Source organism: Thalassophryne amazonica, chromosome 20 (genome assembly GCF_902500255.1).
Source record: "Thalassophryne amazonica chromosome 20, fThaAma1.1, whole genome shotgun sequence".
NCBI lineage: Eukaryota > Metazoa > Chordata > Actinopteri > Batrachoidiformes > Batrachoididae > Thalassophryne > Thalassophryne amazonica.
In genome coordinates this window covers 54043998-54064244 of record NC_047122.1, presented here as the reverse complement: position 1 = coordinate 54064244, position 20247 = coordinate 54043998, and the positions used below count along the sequence as shown (strand labels likewise).

Here is a 20247-nt window from a genome sequence, read left to right as displayed (position 1 = left end):
AGCTTAAAGATTAAAAAAACATACTTAGGTTGTATGAGGCTACACGTCCTTGCTTGCCATGTCTTGTTGATTTGTTTGCCACCAGGATTACTCAAACGGATTACGTTGCGTGAGGTGGATGAGAGTCTATGACCTTCTCCACATGGAAACGGAAATTTTCCTACACAATCTTTTTCTTTGTCATTTTCAAAAAGTGTTCCGTAAACATGGCACCGTTTCCAGAAATATCTGCATCCACACGGATCCAGTGAATCTGCTTGAAAAAGCTGCAGTATATACAGTGGTGGGCACAGCAAACCAAAAAGTTAGCTTCGATAACCATAAAACCTCTAACTGTAAAGTTAACTTTTATAACGTTAAACCAATAAGGCACTAAAAAATTTACTGCTAACCGCTAACTTTTAGTATAGACTCGTCGCGGCCACATCGGATTACACTGTCAGCTACTGATAAGCCAGTTAGGAGTTTAAGAGCCACAGGGGCTGCTGGGTAATTCAAAGGAGATCACAAACACGAAACGAACACATGAAAAAAAAAAAGAAAAATAAAACCCAAAACGCTGTCATCATCTTTATCAAAAGCAGTAAATTGCAGTATTAGAAGTCACAGTTTATCTCTATATTATATATTTATAAACTGTTAACGGAGCTATGGCTCACTTGTATTACATTCATAAACACAAAACAAATGCACAAAAAATAATTTAAAATACTGACTTTTGAACTGCTTACATACTGTTTTTGTCCACAGTGTAACTTTTTGTCTTCTTACCAGCGCTTGTGTGCTTTGGCCTGTGAACTGGAAGTGCTAGCTAGCTTTCTGCGTTCAGAAACAGGAACTAACATGTATGATTTTAGGGTTTGCAAACGTTTTTGACCATTAAATTTACTCACTTTACCAGCAAAAGAAATGTTAGCGGACTGAAAGTTAGAAAATTTAATTTAGCGCAAGCTAATTGGTCCACTGATGGTTTTCAAAGTTAGCTGAAAAGCTAATCCATTAACAAAAATCTTAGCTTCGCTAATTAGCAGTTAGCAGATTAGCTAACTGTGCCCATCACTGAGTATATATGCCAGGCCTGTATGTGGTGCTGTAATGATTCTACTAAAAACAGAAGATGTGGCAGATGCACATAACCAGTGTAAGGAGCTAATCAATGTAGCAGCAGAAGCGAGAACTTTATGAAGCAGCACACAGAGTAAATATAAAGACTTTAATCTGACTTGTTGCATTCTATCAGCCGGATTCATCATCGCAACCTGATGAAAACTGTTGTCCACATAAGATGTCTTTGTATTGGACCATGACGTATGGAAATACTTTAATTTCTTATCATGGAAATTGCTTGCGAAAGAACAGATTTTTAAAGTAGTCCCTCTGTGTTTGCTCCGTGTCAGTTTCTCAGCCTGAGCCGGAGGACGCTGGAACTTTATTCCATCACTAACAAGAAGAATAAATAACTTATTTTAAAATCTGAAAGTACTTTCTGCAATTATTTTATTAGCATCGCTGGAGAGGTGTTCCGGGCAAGTCCCATTGGGAGGACGCCCCGGGGAAGACCCAGGACACGCTGGAGGGACTACATCTCTCGGCTGGTTTGGGAGCGCCTTGGGGTTCCTCTGGAGGAGCTGGGGGAGGTGTGTGTGGATCAGGAGGTCTGGGTGGCGACCCGACTCCGGATAAAGCAGAAGAAAATGGATGGATGGATGGATGGATGGATGGATGGATGGATGGATGGATGGATGGATGGATGGATGGATGGATGGATGGATGGATGGATGGATGGATGGATGGATGGATGGATGGATGGATGGATGGATGGATGGATGGATGTTTTGTCCAAAGACACAGACAGGTAGTGTAATTGGGAATCAACCCCAGGTCTAAAGGTTGGTAGCCCAACTCTGTCTCGATAAGGTGTCTGCTCGTTGCATGCTGCCAAAGGTTACATTAAAATTACGCAGATGAATGGCCAAATGTGTCAAAGTTGAAGTGATCTATTGGCCACTGGAAAACTCCACCGGAGCAGTTGTGGATTCAAGGCTTTACTCAGTGATATGTCAGTGCTGTTACCAACAATGGAACACTATCAATGCGAGTATCAAATATACATCCGATTTGCATATTTCCCACTATTATTCTGCATTTAAAACTTTCACTCTGAACAGGAGCTTAGCTGTGACTGATTGGTTGTGTCATAGAACAGAGGATTGGCACGCAGGATGATCCACCCCATCAGCCAGTCAATGCTTCTGTCACTTGGAACATCGAGCCATGACAGCTGACCAGACTGGGTGATAATGACCATCAGGAAGAAACACCAAGACGCACTCACGTCAAACTTGACAAAGCAGGCAGCGCATAGCTCTGGTTTTTGCTTAGAGACACTGTATGCCACTCTCAGGCACCCTCCTAATTATATGCACCCATTCCTTGCCTCGAGCTGGAATGAATTATTAAATATAAACAATAAATTAGAACAATGTGACCTCTAATTTGAGTAGGCCATACTGTAAATAGTTTTGTTTGTACCCAACAGGATTCCAGCCACTGACAGGAGTGAGCGATATCATTTAAGAGAAGCTGAGGTTGTCGAAAGTGACAGCAAGATGACCACAGGGATGGAAGAGGATGACGAAGTGCATGATACTGTGTGATTTATTTCCAGGCGTGATGCGTTCCATTGACAGCTGAGAACATCTAAATTTAGACACACCCTTCATCTCCACTTCCTCATCAGCTACTCCTCGGCTACAATGCTTCCTGCCGTCTTCATCTCCTAACACAGAGACCTGAATGCCCTGTGGTGAAGGTATTGAGAGCTCTCTCAACATCAGAAAAGTGTCAGTTGTGTTTGAGTGCAACAAGATTGTGTGAATATGTGTCCACTAAGTACTGCAGTAATAGTCATCGGAAACTGCAAAAACCAAGTAATAAATGAAAATGTGCAGGATTTACCACTGGCATATGAACATTTATATAAGGGGTGGTGGCCAAGTGGTTAATGCACTTGGTTTTCAGTGCGGAAGGTTCCAGGTTTGAATCCCACCCCTACCACATTTCTCCATGTAATGTGGAGTTGCGTCAGGAAGGGTTCATTTCATTTGTATTATGTATATATATATACAGTGACTAATCTGACCACTTTTTTTAGTAACGAGTAATCTAACGCATTAATCTTTCCAAATCAGTAATCAGATTAAAGTTACTTCTCCATGTCACTGTGCGTTACTATTATTTTTCATTCTGGGTCGATAGCAGCATTAAACTTGGTCCGTGAGCAGGGGGTCGGGGTTCGACTGAACTGCCCACTTTCAGCGAGCTGTGAGCTTTTCATCCACGGTTTTTTGCAGCTGCTCGACTTGTCCTCACCTCTTAAAGCGCAGTGATCAGCACACCTGCACTGAGCTTTACAAAGACATTTTTATACTTTTTTCCCTCCTTTATTTAGAATTCTGAGCTGAGCCGCTCCATATCGTCTCGTTAAAAACAGCTGATACTCCCCGACGCGTCAACAACTAACACTATTTTCCACTCAAATGCAGCTAAACTCTCTTTCTGAGGACCACATGATGTGAAAACGCAATCAAACTTTCTTACCTGTAAATCTGGTCCTGTTTTCTGCATAAATAAATGTTATCCATTCTTTGTGCTCAAACGCCAAAGCAGGGGCGAATCCAGATGGAATGGGGGCATGGGGCAAGGATGTGCCCCCCTCCCCCACAACACCGCTAGATTAAAGGTCCAGTTTTGAAGCCGTTTTTTACTACAACTACTAATATTGCTTAAAATAATAATTTCGACAAGTAAAATGTTTAGAGAGAATTTAAATGTTAGAAAAATGTTAGAATTTAATAGTTACATTTATAAACAATGTAGGTTTGAAATTGCAAGTTTTACTGTTACAGTGCTGTCAACAGTTAAATATGAGGTCAAGAAAGAGGTCTTTATTTTACTTTTTATAAAACAATTATTTATTTTCATTTAATTCAAGAAAGGGTGACTATAAAGTGAGTTTTGGCAAAACAGGTATCATTGTCATGTTGAGGTGGCAGAGGGTTGTTGTCGGCAGCTGGGGAAAGTAACTAAAAAAGTAACTAGTAATCTAACTTAGTTACTTTTACAATTGAGTAATCAGTAAAGTAACTAAGTTACTTTTTCAAGGAGTAATCAGTAATCAGTAATTGGATTACTTTTTCAAAGTAACTGTGGCAACACTGTATATATATATATATATATATACACACACACACAATATATAACAACCTATATATATATATATATATATATATATATATATATATATATATATATATATATACGAGGTCTGTTAGAAAAGTATCCGACCTTTTTATTTTTTTCAAAAACCATATGGATTTGAATCACGTGTGATTGCGTCAGCTAAGCTTGAACCCTCGTGCACATGCGTGAGTTTTTTCACGCCTGTCGGTTGCTTCATTCGCCTGTGAGCAGGCTTTGAGTGAGGTGTGGTCTACCCCTCTCGTCTATTTTTTATTGCAAATAAATGTCTGAACGATTTGGAGCTTTGCTGCATCAACTTTTTTCCAGAAACTGTAAGAGACCTCCAGGTGGACACCGTTCGAAAAATTAATATGGCTTTCAGGGACGATTTTATGGGCATTACACAGATTACGGGGTGTTACTGCCGCTTTTTTTTTTAACTATATGGGTTTGAATGACGTGCGATTACACCAATCATGCTTGAACCCTCGTGCACATGCGTGAGTTTTTTCACGCGTGTCGGTGACGTCATTTCCCTGTGGGCAGGCCTTGAGTGAGATGTGGTCCCGCCCTCTCGGCTGAATTCCTTTGTTTCACACGCTGCTCGAGACGGCGCGCGTTGCTTTATCAAAATTTTTTCTGGACCTGTGAGGAATATCCGAGTGGACACTATTTGAGAAATTAAGATGGTTTTCGGTGAAAAGTTTAACGGCTGATGAGAGATTATGGGGTGTTTCTGTCAGTGTAAGGACTTCCCACGGGGCGGGACGTCATGCAGTGCTTCCAGGCGCCGTCGTCGGCCTGTTTCGACCTGAAAACATCCTAATTTAAGGCTTAATTCACCCAGGACGTTGTGAGAGAACAGAGAAGATTCAGAAGAGGCCGGCATGAGGACTTTATGCGGACATTCCACTGTTTAAGGACATTTTTTAATGAAAGACGTGCGCGCAAATTCGCCGAGTCGTTTCCGTGACGACTCGGCAAATCTGTGTGCGCCACGACAGGAAAAACACCTCTGTGTTAAAAACCATTTGTAAAATTCAGGCGGCTTTTGATGGCTTTCAACAAGTGAGTAACTGAGAAATTGTTTAACAGCTTGGGCATGTTCCAACTTGCCCGTTAAGGTTTCCAATGGAGGTGTTTTTCCTGTCGCGACCCCCCGCGGTCGGGTCCGGCCCGACATGTGACTCTGCCAGCACGTTCTTTCATTACAAAATGTCCATTAACAATGGAATGTCCGAATAAACTCCTCATGCCGACTTCTTCTGAAAGTTCTCTGTTCTCTGACAACTTACTGGGTCAACAGAGTCTGAAATGTGGAAGTTTTCAACTTGAAACGGTGAGACGCTGCCGCCTCGAAGCGCAGATCACCGTCAGGCGCCGTGGGCCGTCCTTATGGCCGTCCACTCAGTTGTGCCTTACAGTTTTGAAAAAATTTTGATCAAACAAAGCAGCAGTCTCTGAGCCATTCCTAAACAATGAAAAAATCGATGAGAGGGTGGGCGACTCCTCACTCAAAGACTGCCCACAGGCAAATGACGTAACCGACAGGCGTGAAAAAACTCTTGCATGCCCACGAGGGTTCAAGCATGTCTGATGTAATCACACGTGAGCCTCAGGGAAGGTGATTATTAATTGCTGTGCTGCAAATGTTAGATTTATGTTCAAAGTAGCCCAAAAGAACAGCAATTTTGTTTTTTATGTACAGCTACCACTGGTGCTGCCATTCGAATTCAGCAGTCCCATGGTGGATTTACCTTTTGCATTTACGCCACAAGTCTTTTTTAAAAATGCTGCAGCACTGTAGTGAGAGGCACTGGGTATTAAACTCTGCAGTCAATCTTCATCAGTGGCACCTACTGTGCTTGGTAGCACTGTAACAATAGCAGAGGAGCTAATGTATTTCCTCTGGGGTATAATTTCAGATACTGTGCAGCCGCAGCCCTTTGTGCCACAGTGGCAGACACAAACCCACTCACTCCGGGTGGGAAATGGGGAAACCTGCCACACCGTGGAGATTGGTAACACCCCGTACCCACTTTCAGGGATATGCATCTCAGATGTTCATGGTTTGAGAACTTGTCCATACCTGGTAAATCCTTAGAAGGTCCAAGAGGATGTCTGTGATGAACCAGGAATATTCTGTCATTGTGCCGCCTAATTTTACAAGTAGGGGATTTTTGAGATGTTCCCTTTTTCTGTTCGGTTCTCGATCATTTGTATGTACAAAGAAGGCAACCAGATGAGTGCATTGCGTCACTGCCTCCAACCATATCTTCATTTTCAATTGATGTCATCATATGGTGTCACTGCAGCCGGTCTGCTCTGTGTCAGCATGATCCTGTCAGATCTCAGAAGCTAAGCAGAACAGGATCTGGTTAGTACTTGGATGGGAGACCTCTTTGGAACACAGGTGGCTGTGTGTGTTTCTCCAGGTAAAACTGGAGTTGCGTCAGGAAGGGCATCCGGTGTAAAACTTGTGACAATTACCAATACGGATATGGCTGTATCCGCTGTGGCAACCCCGAACAAAACCGGGAGCAGCCGAATGAACAACAAGCTATCATATGGTGTCATTTGTTGTGTGGGCCGCCAGAAGAGAAGGTACTGCTGGCCCACCACCAGTGGGCGCCCTGCCTGAAGTGCGGGCTTCAGGCACGAGAGGGCACTGCCGCCACGGACACAGCCGGGGGTGACAGCTGTCACTCATTATCTCTTGACAGCTGTCACCCATCTACTCTACAGCATCTCACTCCATAAAGACCAGACGTCATCTCCACCTCGTTGCCGAGATATCGTACTTCAATGGAGGTAACTTTCTCTGCCTGTAGTAATTGTTTCTAAGAGCTATTGTTTTGCAGCTATCAACCAGAGGACCGGCGTGGGTCGCGACTGTTTCGTCCTACGTCCGTCAGATAAGTGGTTAAACAGACGCTGCACGAGTGTGTGTTAGAGGTGGAGGTGGCATTCCCACCGTTGTTGTTACGGGGTGTACCCACACCCACACTTGACTGTCTTTGTTCTTCGCCAGCAGTACCAGATCCGACAGTCGGGGACGGTGATCACCTGGGAATTCGGGACTTGGCGGCTCCAGTATTCACCAGGTTCGGTGGCGGCGGAAATCGCGTGGTTCCGGCTCTTCTCAGGACAGACGTCTTCTATCCTCGAGCCTGCCCACACGTCACCTTTGTGGATTGACTGTTATCATATTCTGAGATTGTCTGTGTATTCGTTGTGCACCTTCACAACATTAAATTGTTACTTTTTGGCTCATCTATTGACCGTTCATTTGCGCCCCCTGTTGTGGGTCCGTGTCACTACACTTTCACAACATCATTGACATCAGAGGTCTGATACGTATGTTAGCCCCAGGAGAGTAGACATCTCTACAGAAAACCATGTCTGAGTATCTCATATTGATACCTGTAATGACCTGTGTAATGAGGTGATGGCCCACTGAGGTTATCCACTAAGTTTGACTGAAATTGCTCATGGCGTTTTGAAGATAGTTCCACAGACAGACAAACTAGGAAGCAAACAGACAAACATGGCCAGTACAATATTCCATCTGAACAGCCAACACTAGCAGAAGTAGTACACAACGCAAGCTGACCTTGCTGGTTGAGTTGCTGTGTGCTTTTACTCCACTGTGACAACCCTACAATGGCCACCATCTTGGCACCTAGACTGGATCTCCGTTTCTTGGTGCCAGCCAACGATGCAGAGTCCGAGCTTCCACTGCCAGGGCTCTTCTCCAGGTTGTACATAGTCCCCGAGATGCTGGAGGAGCGCACCACGTTCCGGGCTGCATCCGTAAGCCCGCCAAGGCTGCTCATCCCGCCTGGGCTGGGCACCTCCACAGAACTACTGAGCATCATGGTCCCACTGGACTGGAGGGCCAATGGGCTTGGCTGGGAAGGGCAGCAAATCTGGAGCAGTGCTGAGGAAAACAGAAAGGACAAAAATGAAAAGGCAACAAGGTGAGGACAGTTTTAGAGATGTGAGGTTGTAGATGGAATGGGGATCCGTGATGAAAGGACATTTTGAGGTGCACTGCCAAAAGTGGACACCCAGAAAAACAGCAAGTTTGAATTTAGTTAGGATGTCAATGAAAATCCTCATTTGTTGAAGAAGACGATGCGTATTATGAGTGCAAACCTGAGTGCAAGGTGCAATGGAATTGGATTGATGCTTCACATTATTCAAGGGCATGTTGTCAGAATTTTGTTGGAGTATAATAACACTGACAAATGCAAGTGTCATTCCATTGCAGCAGTACTGTTCAAGGTGCAAAGTGCTGCTATGTAGAGACGTTGTAGAGGATTTCTGGAGAGGAAACAGGTATAGGGCAACAACACTGGAAGTTGCGGTGTCAGTTGGATAAACACTCAAGGCAATACTGCATACTTTAACACCTGTGAAAAAAATGTTGAGTGAAACGTGGCCACTGACCACCGTGCATTGAGGTATGTTTCAGCTGAACTTTGAGATGGGCCTTACCCATGTGCAGTACTTTAAGAGCTATTCATGATACAAATAATGAATGTTTCCCTCGTTGAATGGAACATTCCTGTCAGGGCTCGAGGATGTATGGCACAGAATGTGGGAGGGCACAAAATGCAGACTCGAAGACAAGGTGTTATAAGTGAAAAAATAATCTTTATCGTTTACACAAGCAGGGGTACGAAACAGGGGAAGGCAGGCAGCGAAGCAGAGGTACAGATAAGTGCTAAGCAAAAATGTGTTTGAGAGACAGCCTGGGTTCAAAAACACTGTGAGATACTGTATCATAGGCTGAGGCAAAAACAAGGTCTGGAAAACAAAGCAAGATCCTAACACTATGAGGCAAAAACAAGACACAGGCAAAAGGTTGGAACGTGGATACTAGGATCGCAATGAACTGGCAGGGGAGTGGAGAAAGTGAAGGGCTTAAATACCCAGGTGGAGTAATTAGGGTAACAAGGTGCACTTGTGGAAGAATGTTCCAGAAGGGAGGCATGGTCAGGTGAATCCAAGAGGAGGGAAGATATGCAAGAGAGTGAGGGACTAATCCAGGCAAACAGTGCCAAAGATGAAACAGGCAGGTGCAAAAGTGTAAGTGAACATACGGGGGAAACAGAGGCAAAGATGAAGCAGGCACGTGCAAGAGTGCAAGTGAACACACGGGCGAAACAGAGACAAAGAAGAGACAGACAGGTGCAAGAGTGTACGTGAAAGAAATACAAAACGGTGACCAAAATCAATTACTATAAAGGCAACAAACTAAACACATGGCTAAAGTCTAAAATATAATAAACATAGCAACAGAAAACAAAACACAAGATAACAGTATGAAGTGAAGAGCAAAAGAGGACTGAAATAACTAAAGACTACATTATAAGAATCAGTAGAGAAAACCAGAAACTAAAGCATAACAGAATGGAAATAACAATGGACAGAAACCATGACTGAATAAACCACATGACTAAAATATGAAAAACAGAAAATACAAAATAAACAGAAAACAAAACCAGAGACTAGAATACAGAACAGAAAATAAATGATGAACTCAGAACAAAACTAATGACTAGAAAATGGAACTGTGGAAAGGGGAGATAAGAGAAGCGACCCCACCTTTGGGCCGAAACCTAACAATTCCATCTTTCACCTCATAAAATATTCGTACCATTGAATGAATGAAAATAACATTCATTATTTGTTTTTAACACCTAAAAATTGTATATTTTATTCATTTATAAACAAGTAAAAAGGGATTTACATTTTGGTGTGCATCACTGGTCCAACACGAATTTCAAATAGCAGTCAAATCCATAATTGCTCTCAGTCAACTTGCAAAAACAGTCAGATAGTTCAAAAACAATCCTGACAATGTAGTCCGTAGCTGATGGTGCGCACTGACTTATTCGTCTACTTCGTCTCCTTTTCTCTATCCAGTGACAGCGGTTCTACTTTAGCTAGCTATGTCCCAGCAAATATTGCCAATGTCTCCAGACAGCTTACAACGTACTGGATTTCTGTTTTCTTTTGTGTTAGAAGAATGAGCAGCATCAATAAGCTGTTAAGTGTTGTCATCACTCGTGCGCATTGTGTGCAAACGCAATGGTTGCAGCGTGCAATGGTACAAATCATATGGAACCAAAACTGCACGCTAAATGCAGCACAATGGCAAATGGGATGAATGATCCATGTCACGTGACATACAAACCACCAGTAAAATGACAAGTATCTATTCAGGTGTTATATAACTGCTGCTAACTGCTCTGCACTCTATGTCCACTGCTATGCATGCAGAGTGAGCTGCCTTCTTTGTCTGTTATTAGGTTGGAATGTGTGATTAATGCTTGTAATGTGCTTTTGGATTAAAGTGCAGGTTTTTAAGCATCTTTATGATGTATTATCAGCAGGTATTTTTTATTTCAAACCACATTTAACATATGGACATTGTGTAAAAACTGAATAAACCCCGTTTGTCCACACAGTCCGAACCACAAGTCAAGTCAAGTCTGGTAGCATGTACTGGTGCTGCATTTTGCCACATCCATGACGCCACTGAACCACCTTGGGTCCTGCATGGCAACCATTTAGGCTGGCAACTAGTCCATCTCCACCCATCAAAGGTAACCATCTACCTGCCACAGCCAGGTATAGGATGAGTGTCCCCTTGGCCTTCTCCATCCACTGGGGTTCTCAACACTCAGGCACTGGATCGTGCATACAGAAACGCACCACATGATCAAAATATCAAAAATGATGCTCCTTCATGTTAGATAATATTTGTGCTAAGTCCTTATTTTATGTTAGTTATCAAGTATTTGCTTTTGCTATTTGATTGGAAGTCTCTGGAATTTGGTTTAACATTTAAACATAAGCGTTAAGTTTTACTTCCATCATTTATGTCTAAGTTTTAGATACAGGGAGGGCTCCCCCTATCTGTGAGAGCCAGTAACATTAGAAATGTGAGACTAAACTACACCCATTGTAAACACCCACATTGTATAAAAAGTGTTGTATGACTCATTTTCTGGGCCTTTCACAAGATGAACACTGTCTGTGAGGGTCCTGCTCTGGTTTTCATTGTGACCTTTAATATATCCAAAATGAGGAATACAGTGGTTTGGTTCTTGGAAAGCGGTAGTAAATTACATAAAGAACTGGGTAGAAATTACATTCACAATGAAATTGATATTTCTCTTCTTAGTCTCCTGAAGTAATACATTAATTTAATACAAAGTGATTCCAGTTGTACCCAAAGATCTTCAGAAAAGACAGAGTACAAATGTTTTTGTTCCATTCAGTTTCATTTTCCTGTTTTGCAGTATTGCACTCTGTGTGCAGAGTGTACTTGTATCACACAACTTATCTGTTACTGCACATCTTTTTGTATCCGCTTGTCTCATTTCTTTTCCTACCTTCCTTCTGTCTTTCCAAATAATAATTATTCTAGGTGTAAATCAACAGCCAGAGGGGGCATTAAATATGTAGATGCACTGCAGCTCACACAGTACTTCCATGCTCATTTTAATTGGACTAATTTTTTGCTCCACCGCTGCACTTCCACTTCTATTAAAAACCCCCAAAAAGTTGATAGAACTCAAAAAAAAAAAAAAAAAAAAAAAAAAAAGATGTTACTGGAAAACTTGATTTTTTTTTTTTAATTTGTGAACTGATATGTTATCTGAACATGAGTTACTTCAAAACCTATTTTCAAAGTAGTTCATCGATTGAATGTATGCTTTTCAGAACACTGCAAAAACTGATATCTAAGAAAGTTTTTTTTTAAAGACTTGTTTAAAGAAAATTTGAATGAATTTTTTTCTAAACATAAAAATAATCTTCTCAAGCATTTTTTTTTTTACCTTTTTTTGTGAAAAGGAGTGTGCGTGACTGGGTGTAGTGTTGTGTGTTGTACATGCTGCTACACCCTATGATTTTGTATGTGTGTGTGTGTGTGTGTGCACGCGCTTATGAGGGGCATTTTATTTAGAATACATAGTGTTGCTATATGTTTTTATCTGTTGAGTGATGTTTAATGTCTTGGTTGTGTTATATTTATTTGTGATGTTTGATGTTTTTATATGTCTCATCTGTGTTCAGGGACTGCAGATGCAAATTAGCCTAAGGATAACTGGTGCAATGCATCAAATGGTAACATTTATGTTTTAATTGGACATGGTCCCTTTTGAATAAATTGAAATTGAATTGAACTGAAAAAATGTCCTAATTTGGGAAAATGTATCGCACTTTTTCTTCATAAGTTTTTCCAGCTAATATCAAACTGTATTTAACCAGTAACAAGGAAAAACAATGGATTTCAAATCATCCAAGCAAAGGAACAAGATTGTTTTCCTTATTTTAAGGCAGAGGCTAATCTTAAAATGAGAATTCTGTGTAGTTTTAAGGCACATTTTGATTATTCGGTGCCTCGACATTTTGCTAGTTTTGAGAATTCTAACCAAGTAAATTTTTCTTACCCCGTTGACAGATGTTTTTGCTTAATACAAGACAGTTTGGCTAGATTTCAGATTATTTGACTTATTTTGAGAGGGACAGTTTTTGCAGTGAACTCTGGAGTTTCCAACTTGGGTTATCTGATTTTATCAAGGTTTTGAATGCAGTGTAAGTCCCTTTTTGATCATTAGTCTACAGAACCTACAGCAACAACACGTGAGCAAAATAAATGCAGAATTTGCGAAAGGAAGAAGAAGTCAACCACAGGTCAGGTACTGCAGGTGTTAGAAACACAACAGATATCAAATGTCATCACCCAATCCTTTTAACTCAGGACAAAAACAATTTAAAATCAATCCCATATCCAAACTGCTAACAAATGTGCAAAAATGTGATTTGAAGTGTATGGTACCAGAGAGAATCCTTAGAAATGTGTGAATGTTTACCTCAGTACATGTAAATAAACTTACCTTGGTCCTGTTGTAAACAGAAGAAACAGGATTGACTTGTAATTACTTCGTGCTAAGTGGTGCAATCAGAGCAAATCGTGGCTAAGGTAAGACTCTAACTACACGATTGGTCATTTTTAAAAACTTTATTTGCCATCTGGACAAATAGGCAGTTCTGCAGTGTAGTGAATATGGTGACACACAGCTCCACACTGCAAAAACTCATATCTAAGAAAATTAATAAAGACTTGTTTAAAGAAAATTTGACTTAATTTTTGTCTAAATAGAAAAATAATCTTGTCAAGCATTTTCTTACATAACAAAAAAAAATGCCCTATTTTGGGAAAGTGTATCTTACTTTTTCTTAATAAGTTTTTCCAGCTAAGGTGTATTTAACTCATAACAAGGAAAGGCAATGGAATGCACATCATCCAAGAAAAGGAACAAGATTGTTTTCCTTATTTTAAGACAGAGGCTCATCTTAAAATAAGAATTCTGGCTAGTTTTAAGGCACTTTTTGATTATTCAGTGCCTCGACATTTTGCTAGTTTTGAGAATTCCAACCAAGTGAATTTTTCTTACCCATTGGCATTTTTTAATTTTATTTTATTTATTTATTTATTTATTTATTTATGCTTAACACAACAATTTGGCTAGATTTCAGATTATTTGGCTTATTTTGAGAGGGGCAGTTTTTGCAGTGCCGTGGATACACCCAGAACTGAACCGGTTTACTTTAACGATTTTAGCTTTCCCTGTACTATTGTACTGTACAGCTGTTTAGCCCATGACAGTGCTCGCATTCGAACTCAATACTCCAAAGTCTCCTATTAGTTGCAGCGCTTATCCCCAGATTCCATAGCATGACAAGGACAAGAGTCTCCGACTTCCACTGGATGGGATGCTCAACAGATTACTTCCCTAGAAAAGGCCAGTACCCAGTACCAAGTTCTACCCAGCTGGTCCACTGGCTGAGACTGAGATCATTCAGGTGAACTCCTTATCCCACTGATCTGCCCACTCAATAATGGAGTGAATAAAACAGTTTTGTCATAAGTGAAAGTCCGCAATCATTAATTTGTGTGTTATGGTGTTAAGAAACAGGATGAAACTGGAATTGTGTTTTATCCCACAATGACATTTAAAAGGTTTGGCACATGTGTGTAACGTTCCGAATTTAGAATTACAGTGACAACTATAGCAACCGATGTGGAAAACAGCACAATTTGGCATTTCAGAATGAAACAGGAGAGGAGGAAGCCTCAGTGTTTGTTACAGAGCGAATGCAATGACATTTCTATTATTAATGGAAGAGATGGTGACGGTCCGAGAGCCAGACGGCTGCTTAATCCTGAAATTAAAGTGACTGTATTCTCTTCTTCATGACATTCTCTTCCTCCCCTCCCATCTCTTCTTAGGTTTTCAGGGGAAAGGGGGTGGCGGGGGTGCACAGCAAGCAGCACCAGAGGAAATGAGGATGGGTAGGGATACTGGAAGGAGACAAACAGAATAATTCTGGAAGAAGGCAGGGGGAGAAACGTGGGAGGAGACGACGCTTCAAAACGAATGGCCAAAAGCAGCGCAGGAAGCCGGGCCTGAGTCGTGCAAAATAATGTGAAAATGAGTGCAGCAGACAGGGATACGACATCGATAGTGACAACCCAGACATGTATCCGTTCCGCTTATCCGCTTAATGATGAGCTCCTCTCTGTCTGTGCGGAAAAAAAAATGATTGGAAGTGAAACAGGGCGAACTACAGTGTCCTGCCCGGAAAATGTGGCCTCTAATAGACAGCGGTCGCCTTGGCGCGGCGCTGACAGCTGACACGGGAAACTGCAAGAGGTGCACAATGTTCGAGCTAAGAGTTTGACTGCTAATTTCTGCATCCATAAAATCCACAGCGTAGTTCAGGGAGAATGTTTTAGTGTGATGGATACAGCTCGGTGAACGCAATTACAAACTGTTTTGTCGTAACTACTGTAAGTTTTGGTTGTTAAGGACCAAAAGTAAATTAGGTATTACTAAAAATATTTATTTTATACATCATATTTACCCAGAATTTATTATGTGTTGTATATCCCCCCTCCACTTCTGTGCCAAAACAAAGCAACAGGAAATCTATTTCATAAAATACTTACAACACGTTTGTACACTTAATGTACCGAAAAACTGCTATTTAACATATTAAAAAAATCTTCTTTTTCTTTTTTTTTTTTTTTTTTACTTCTATAACATCCGGGAGTTGTACAAGCATTTTAAAAAGTCACAAAATGAAAAATAAGTTCATCACAATCTAGAGGGGGACTCCGTAGAGTGCATATCATTGCCAGAACCCATATTTGTAGTGCAAACCCGTATCCCAAACTTTCAATCTCCAAACCTTCTGCATACATTTCTTTTACAACAAGAAACCTATTGGGGTTTTTTTTCAGATCTGTACCAAACTGAATAAGTAAAGAGCCAAATTTCCTAAGATCCCATATAACAAGTCCTAAATTGTGAGGGCTTTCCAAATTTTTGTGTGTTGCGGTAGAAAAGTTTTGCAGTTGCAGAGCAGGTTGTAACATGACAGAGACCGCAGTTGTGGTCTGTCCCGTCTGGGTCTTATGTCCTTATGTTAGCCCTGTCTGTGTCTCATGCCCTTATGTTATTTGTCATTATGGTCTGTCCTGTCTGTGTCTTATGTCCTTATATTAGTTGTCATTATGGTCTGTCCTCTGTCTGTGTCTCATGTCCTTATGTTAGCTGTCATTATGGTCTGTCCTGTCTGTGTCTTATGCCTTATGTTATTTGTCATTATGGTCTGTCCTGTCTGTGTCTTATGTCCTTATGTTATTTGTCATTATGGTCTGTCCCCTGTCTGTGACTTATGTATTTATGTTAGTTGTCATTATGGTCTGTCCCCTGTCTGTGACTTATGTCCTTATGTTAGTTGTCATTATGGTCTGTCCTGTCTGTGTCTTATGTTTTTATGTTATTTGTCATTATGGTCTGTCCCCTGTCTGTGTCTTATGTCCTTATGTTAGTTGTCATTATGGTCTGTCCTGTCTGTGTCTTATGTCCTTATGTTATTTGTCATTATGGTCTGTCCCCTGTCTGTGTCTTATGTCCTTATGTTATTTGTCATTATGGTCTGTCCTGTCTGTGTCTTATGTCCTTATGTTATTTGTCATTATGGTCTGTCCCCTGTCTGTGACTTATGTATTTATGTTAGTTGTCATTATGGTCTATCCCGTCTGTGTCTTATGTCCTTATGTTAGTTGTCATTATGGTCTGTCCTGTCTGTGTCTTATGTTTTTATGTTATTTGGCATTATGGTCTGTCCCCTGTCTGTGACTTATGTCCTTATGTTAGTTGTCATTATGGTCTGTCCTGTCTGTGTATTATGTTTTTATGTTATTTGTCATTATGGTCTGTCCCCTGTCTGTGTCTTATGTCCTTATGTTAGTTGTCATTATGGTCTGTCCTGTCTGTGTCTTATGTCCTTATGTTATTTATCATTATGGTCTGTCCCCTGTCTGTGACTTATGTCCTTATGTTAGTTGTCATTATGGTCTGTCCTGTCTGTGTCTTATGTTTTTATGTTATTTGTCATTATGGTCTGTCCCCTGTCTGTGACTTAAGTCCTTATGTTAGTTGTCATTATGGTCTGTCCTGTCTGTGTCTTATGTTTTTATGTTATTTGTCATTATGGTCTGTCCCCTGTCTGTGTCTTATGTCCTTATATTAGTTGTCATTATGGTCTGTCCTCTGTCTGTGTCTTATGTCCTTATGTTAGTTGTCATTATGGTCTGTCCTGTCTGTTTCTTATGTCCTTATGTTATTTGTCATTTTGGTCTGTCCCCTGTCTGTGTCTGCTCTGGTACGTGTGTTGTTTCGCATACTTTAGCCATTTTTGAATTCCACTTTAGTTTTATCTTTTGTTCTTTGGTTTTGGGACTTTGTTACTTTGTGGTTCCCCTTATAGTTTGGAATTTAGTTATGGTATGTGTCTATTTCTACTCACCCTGAGAGTTCTTTGCAGTTTGTGTCACTCTGTCTTTGTCAGCCCTGTGTGTGTGTGTGTGTGTGTGTGTGTGTGTGTGTGTGTGTGTGTGTGTGTGTGTGTGTGTGTGTGTGTGTGTGTGTGTGTGTGTGTGTGTGTGTGTGTGTGTGTGTGTGTGTGTGTGTGTGTCACGGGTTCGCCCTCACAGCTGTATCACATTCCCAATCACACCACCTGTCGCTTGTCTACTTGTCTCTGTGTCACTACTTAACTTTGTCACAGTGTGGTCCTCAGTTGCTGGGTTTTTCTGGTTCACTGTGTTTCTGTTTGGTTAGTTTTTCTGCGTTTGTGCACATCTACTTGCCCTGGTGTTACTGCTGACTCTCATCCTGTGCTCCCCTCTGTTTGGACTGCTCAATACCACTGGAACCATCAGCATCTGGTAAATAAACCACTAACTTACTTCCCTACACCTGTCTGGTCTGTGTCTGCTTTTTTGAGTTCAATCCTGCCACACCCTAACAGCAGTATGTCAATAAGGATTTTGCAAAATAAAATTCAATCAGCCACTTGCAGCTATGCAGGATGTGCAGCATTATGCACAAACTCTGCCACATAGCTGAGCATGATCATGCACAAGCAATAAAAAAAACATTGTATATTCATGAAGGCAAATGTGTTAACTGGACAGTAGACACTATTTAGCATATTGAAAGGATACAATCCTCAGTGGGAACATGCACCAATGCCACGCGTCACCGCATCCACTACACCACGGAGCTGCTTTGGGCCCTGGATGGCAACCACCCAGGCAGATAACCAGTCTATCCCCAAATTTCAAAACTAACCATCTATTCGCCACAGCCATCCAACTAAACAAAACATAAGGGTGAAAACAGGCTACGACTGGTCGAGGAAACAATCCCACCAGCAGAATGCAAGTGCAAGCAGGAGCTGTAACATACATCCTGTTGAGCGTACCACAGAAACAACATCCAAGTTATAATACTGTATGATGCATGCAAATTCATCAGAAGGCAAAATACTAAGAGTGCCAAACTGTGTGATGACTGAGAGCCAAACACAAGGTCGCACACGGTGAAACTCTGCAATGTGCAAACACACATATGCTGTAATGAATGTGCGTGCCAGAGCGTAGCAGAAAGAGCCAAACTATGGAACAACAGAGAGTGTGCACACTGAATTAACATCCAAATGTATCATTATATTGTCACAAATTTCACATTTCTTACTATGCAAAGCAATACTGTGCACAAACCCAAATGTGAATCAATGAATAACAGTCATAACATCAACAGAAAATGGATGAGTAGCTTCTGCTTTGCCTCCTCCAGTGGGCCAATCAGATTTTTTAGCCATTAAACACTTTAATGAGATTAGTCACTGAGTCACTCCCTCGACATGACCTTGTAACAGCAGACACAAATTTAATCTGTCACACCTTCTTTTCATGCAAACTCATTGAATCGAGTTGAATCAAACATAACAGAGAAACAAGGGTTCACATTTTGTGTATCAGACCCCAATTAAAGGGTGAAATTAACTTGTTCACGGTTGTTAAATCTAATCTGGCAACTTGTAGGATCAAGTGTGACGCACATCTACGGTTAATGATGTCGTGGTAAATAAACAACTTGCAACACTAAAGGAAAATTAACACGATAGATGAGCAGTGTTATTTCAGTAAATGGGATGATTTCAATTTTATATATATATATATATATATATATATATATATACTTATTTGAGAATGCATATATATATACGAGTACAATTTTGAAATCAGTGTCTCAGATTTAGTAATCTGTGTTTACACTTTGAAAACCATGACTGCTGTTTCATAATCCATGCTACATTTTAGTAATTTTTGTAAATTAATGTAATCTCTGTTTACTCTTTAGGCACCATATGTAATGTTTTGAAATCCATGATACATTTGAGTAATTTTTGTATGTTAACGTAATCTCTGTTTACACTTTAGACACCATATCTAATGTTTCACTATCCATGCTACATTTTAGTAATTTTTGTATATTAATATAATTCTGTTTATACTTTAGACACCATATGGAATGTTTCTTAATCCATGCTACATTTTAGTAATTTTTGTATATTAACGTAATCTCTGTTTACACTTTAAAAACCATATCTAATGTTTCGCTATCCATGCTACATTTTAGTAATTTTTGTATATTAACGTAATCTCTGTTTACACTTTAGGCACCATATGTAATGTTTTGAAATCCATGATACATTTTAATAGTTTTTGTATGTTAACGTAATCTCTGTTTACACTTTAGACACCATATCTAATGTTTCACTATCCCTGCTACATTTTAGTAATTTTTGTATATTAATATAATTCTGTTTATACTTTAGACACCATATGGAATGTTTCTTAATCCATGCTACATTTTAGTAATTTTTGTATATTAACGTAATCTCTGTTTACACTTTAAAAACCATATCTAATGTTTCGCTATCCATGCTACATTTTAGTAATTTTTGTATATTAATGTAATCTCTGTTTACACTTTAGGCACCATATGTAATGTTTTGAAATCCATGATACATTTTAATAATTTTTGTATGTACACCATATCTAATGTTTCTTAATCCATGCTACATTTTAGTAATTTTTGTATATTAACGTAATCTCTGTTTACACTTTAAAAACCATATCTAATGTTTCGCTATCCATGCTACATTTTAGTAATTTTTGTATATTAACGTAATCTCTGTTTACACTTTAGGCACCATATGTAATGTTTTGAAATCCATGATACATTTTAATAATTTTTGTATGTTAACGTAATCTCTGTTTACACTTTAGACACCATATCTAATGTTTCACTATCCCTGCTACATTTTAGTAATTTTTGTATATTAATATAATTCTGTTTATACTTTAGACACCATATGGAATGTTTCTTAATCCATGCTACATTTTAGTAATTTTTGTATATTAACGTAATCTCTGTTTACACTTTAAAAACCATATCTAATGTTTCGCTATCCATGCTACATTTTAGTAATTTTTGTATATTAATGTAATCTCTGTTTACACTTTAGGCACCATATGTAATGTTTTGAAATCCATGA

General features: G+C 40.0%; 1 protein-coding gene across 1 annotated transcript in view; it reads right to left on the bottom strand.

Moving 5' to 3' along the window:
* Nucleotides 1-20247, bottom strand: part of rims3 (regulating synaptic membrane exocytosis 3) — a 61115-nt gene that overhangs the window by 22466 nt on the left and 18402 nt on the right. The window contains exon 2 of the mRNA XM_034161365.1: nt 7856-8182. Coding sequence (XP_034017256.1) covers nt 7856-8120 — 265 coding nt within the window. The 5' untranslated portion in view covers nt 8121-8182. The remainder of the gene's footprint in view (nt 1-7855; nt 8183-20247) is intronic.